The sequence below is a fragment of the Octopus bimaculoides genome, chromosome 3 (genome assembly GCF_001194135.2).
Source record: "Octopus bimaculoides isolate UCB-OBI-ISO-001 chromosome 3, ASM119413v2, whole genome shotgun sequence".
NCBI classification, from domain to species: Eukaryota; Metazoa; Mollusca; class Cephalopoda; order Octopoda; family Octopodidae; genus Octopus; species Octopus bimaculoides.
Genome location: NC_068983.1, coordinates 17,380,948 through 17,383,206, shown reverse-complemented (window position 1 = coordinate 17,383,206; position 2,259 = coordinate 17,380,948). Strand labels below are relative to the sequence as shown.

At 35.5% G+C, this 2,259-nt stretch overlaps 1 protein-coding gene across 1 annotated transcript in view; it reads left to right on the top strand.

Annotated features, from left to right (window-relative positions):
• The first annotated feature begins 379 nt into the window (after nucleotides 1-379).
• Nucleotides 380-2,259, top strand: part of LOC106874995 (arrestin domain-containing protein 3) — a 46,929-nt gene continuing 45,049 nt past the window's right edge. The window contains exon 1 of the mRNA XM_014922934.2: nucleotides 380-1,469. Within this exon, the coding sequence (XP_014778420.1) occupies nucleotides 1,352-1,469 (118 nt within the window). The 5' untranslated portion in view covers nucleotides 380-1,351. The remainder of the gene's footprint in view (nucleotides 1,470-2,259) is intronic.

The window sequence follows — 2,259 nt, the reverse complement described above, 5'->3', positions numbered from 1 at the left end:
AATTTTTATGTTGATTTGCATCACTTGCATAATTATGAGGCTCTCTCATTCTATGTAACATGTAGTTATCCCCCGCCTAATCAGCTGGAAATGTCTTAATACATGCCAAATTCTGAAGAAACTCCATCCACATACATTTTGATAAAAAGCCTATTCAAAAAAAAAAACCAATTAAGAAAACATAAAGAAAAACTCTCCTCCTTTTCTACTTTAATTATTTGATATTCCTTTTATTATTATTATTATTATTAACATAGTCCGGCCAGATGCCAACTATATATAAAGACAGAAAATAGTAGATTAGCTTATCTTTGTTGATGATGGAGGTGGTGGTGATGATGATGACGACGACGATGATGTTGATGATGATGATGATGTGTCACTCTTAAGCAGGCGTATTGAGAGATGGGGAGATAACGAAGCTGTCGATCTCACCTACGTAATTAGCTGCTCACCTGAGTGGACACAGTTGTTTTGACAAGAGATAATATTTGATATTCGTATTAATATAGGAGGGAGTTTACTTACTTAGCAACAACAATGGATGGATACTCGTTCGTTGAAACGTTAAGCATGCAACAACGCGAAGATACATTCACACTCATACTTCAACAACACAAGTGGACACTCACACTTTAGTAACATTGCTAGATATAACAATACTAAGAGGGTGCGGGAGAGCGAGAATGCGTCTTTATTTTCAACGTTTACAGAATAATCCGTATAAACGAACTCGATTAATTACACGTGGACAAATACATTTGTTTAATTTTGAGACATAATTATACTTTCTTTTGGACATTACCTGTACACACACCCACACTCACAGACGCACGCACAAACACGCATTCGCTCGGGCTCAAACACGCGCACTTACCCACACAGACGCCAAAACACCGGTCTACACAGTTTGACTTATATGCTGACACATACACCCGAGACAGTGAAAATATCTCTATAAACACAATATACATTAATGAGAGAAAACAGTTAATATCACACAGACATACATGTATACACTCCAACAGCAGCAGCATTCTCGAAGCCCACAACATTCATAGACAATCATCAACAGCCATATGAGTTGTAATGAAACAACCGGACTAGCAGCATTCATGCTGTAACAGACTTCGACTCGACTCAACAGACTGCTGTAGAAGAACTATACAGATACTAAAACCTTATAAGAGATCGTAGAATTAACCGAGATATCTGCTAGTCAGTGAGACAGTGTCTTTGACGAATTACAGCCAAAGTGCAGTGCTGCATCCTTTACTTGTCAGCCAACCACACCAGATAACTGGAGTTGGCCTGACATCAAAGATTTTATTTTTATTTTGGCCTCAGTAGAATGGGAAAGATCAACTATTTTGACATAATCTTCCCTGAAGAATGCAGTGTTTACCATCCAGGAAATATAGTCAATGGACACGTTCGATTGGAGCTACTTGAAGAAATTCGAGTGAAAGGTAAATTAATGGAACAGCAATCTTGCTGATTTACATCATTTTGTAGATTCTGTTAGATGTGCCATATCTTGTTTATATTATCATTTCTCATACGCAAATACCTTGACAAACATACTCAGGCACACACATACATACACACACACACATACAGAGACTATTTGAATGCTTGTGCCGATAAAATTGAAGGTGCATCGAAAAGTAATGCTATTATATGCTTATGTCTGGGAGTGCCAACAATACATTTAATTTATACACTCATACATAAATTCACCGACAAAAGTATTTGTATATATACCGTGAATGTTCAACTGCATCTCACGTATTTATCAACAACACACGTTTATGTGTTTGTAAGTGTGTGTATATTTATATATATATATATATATATATATGTATGTATATAAAACACATGTATATGTATACACACACGTATATCATTCAATGATAGTCTGTCAACGAAAGAGGGCTCAATGTGTTGTTTATATATGTGGAAAGAATTCCTTTTAAGGTAGAGTGTCGGAAAGCACCCCTACTAAACTTTTCCTGGCAATCTTTGGTTAAAAATACAGGCATACCCACTGAAGTATCCCTTCCCCACTGACTTTGTTTCCTCATAACTTTCTATAAAAATGGATATTTTTTAATGAATTTTTTTTATGTTGATACGCCAAGAAATATATATATCTTCTTTTTTTTTGTCCTATCTCATCTCTATTTCTTTCACTTTTAACCCTTTTCTTTTTTTTTTTTCTCAAAAATTTTTCAGGCATATTCAAAACATCGTAGAATG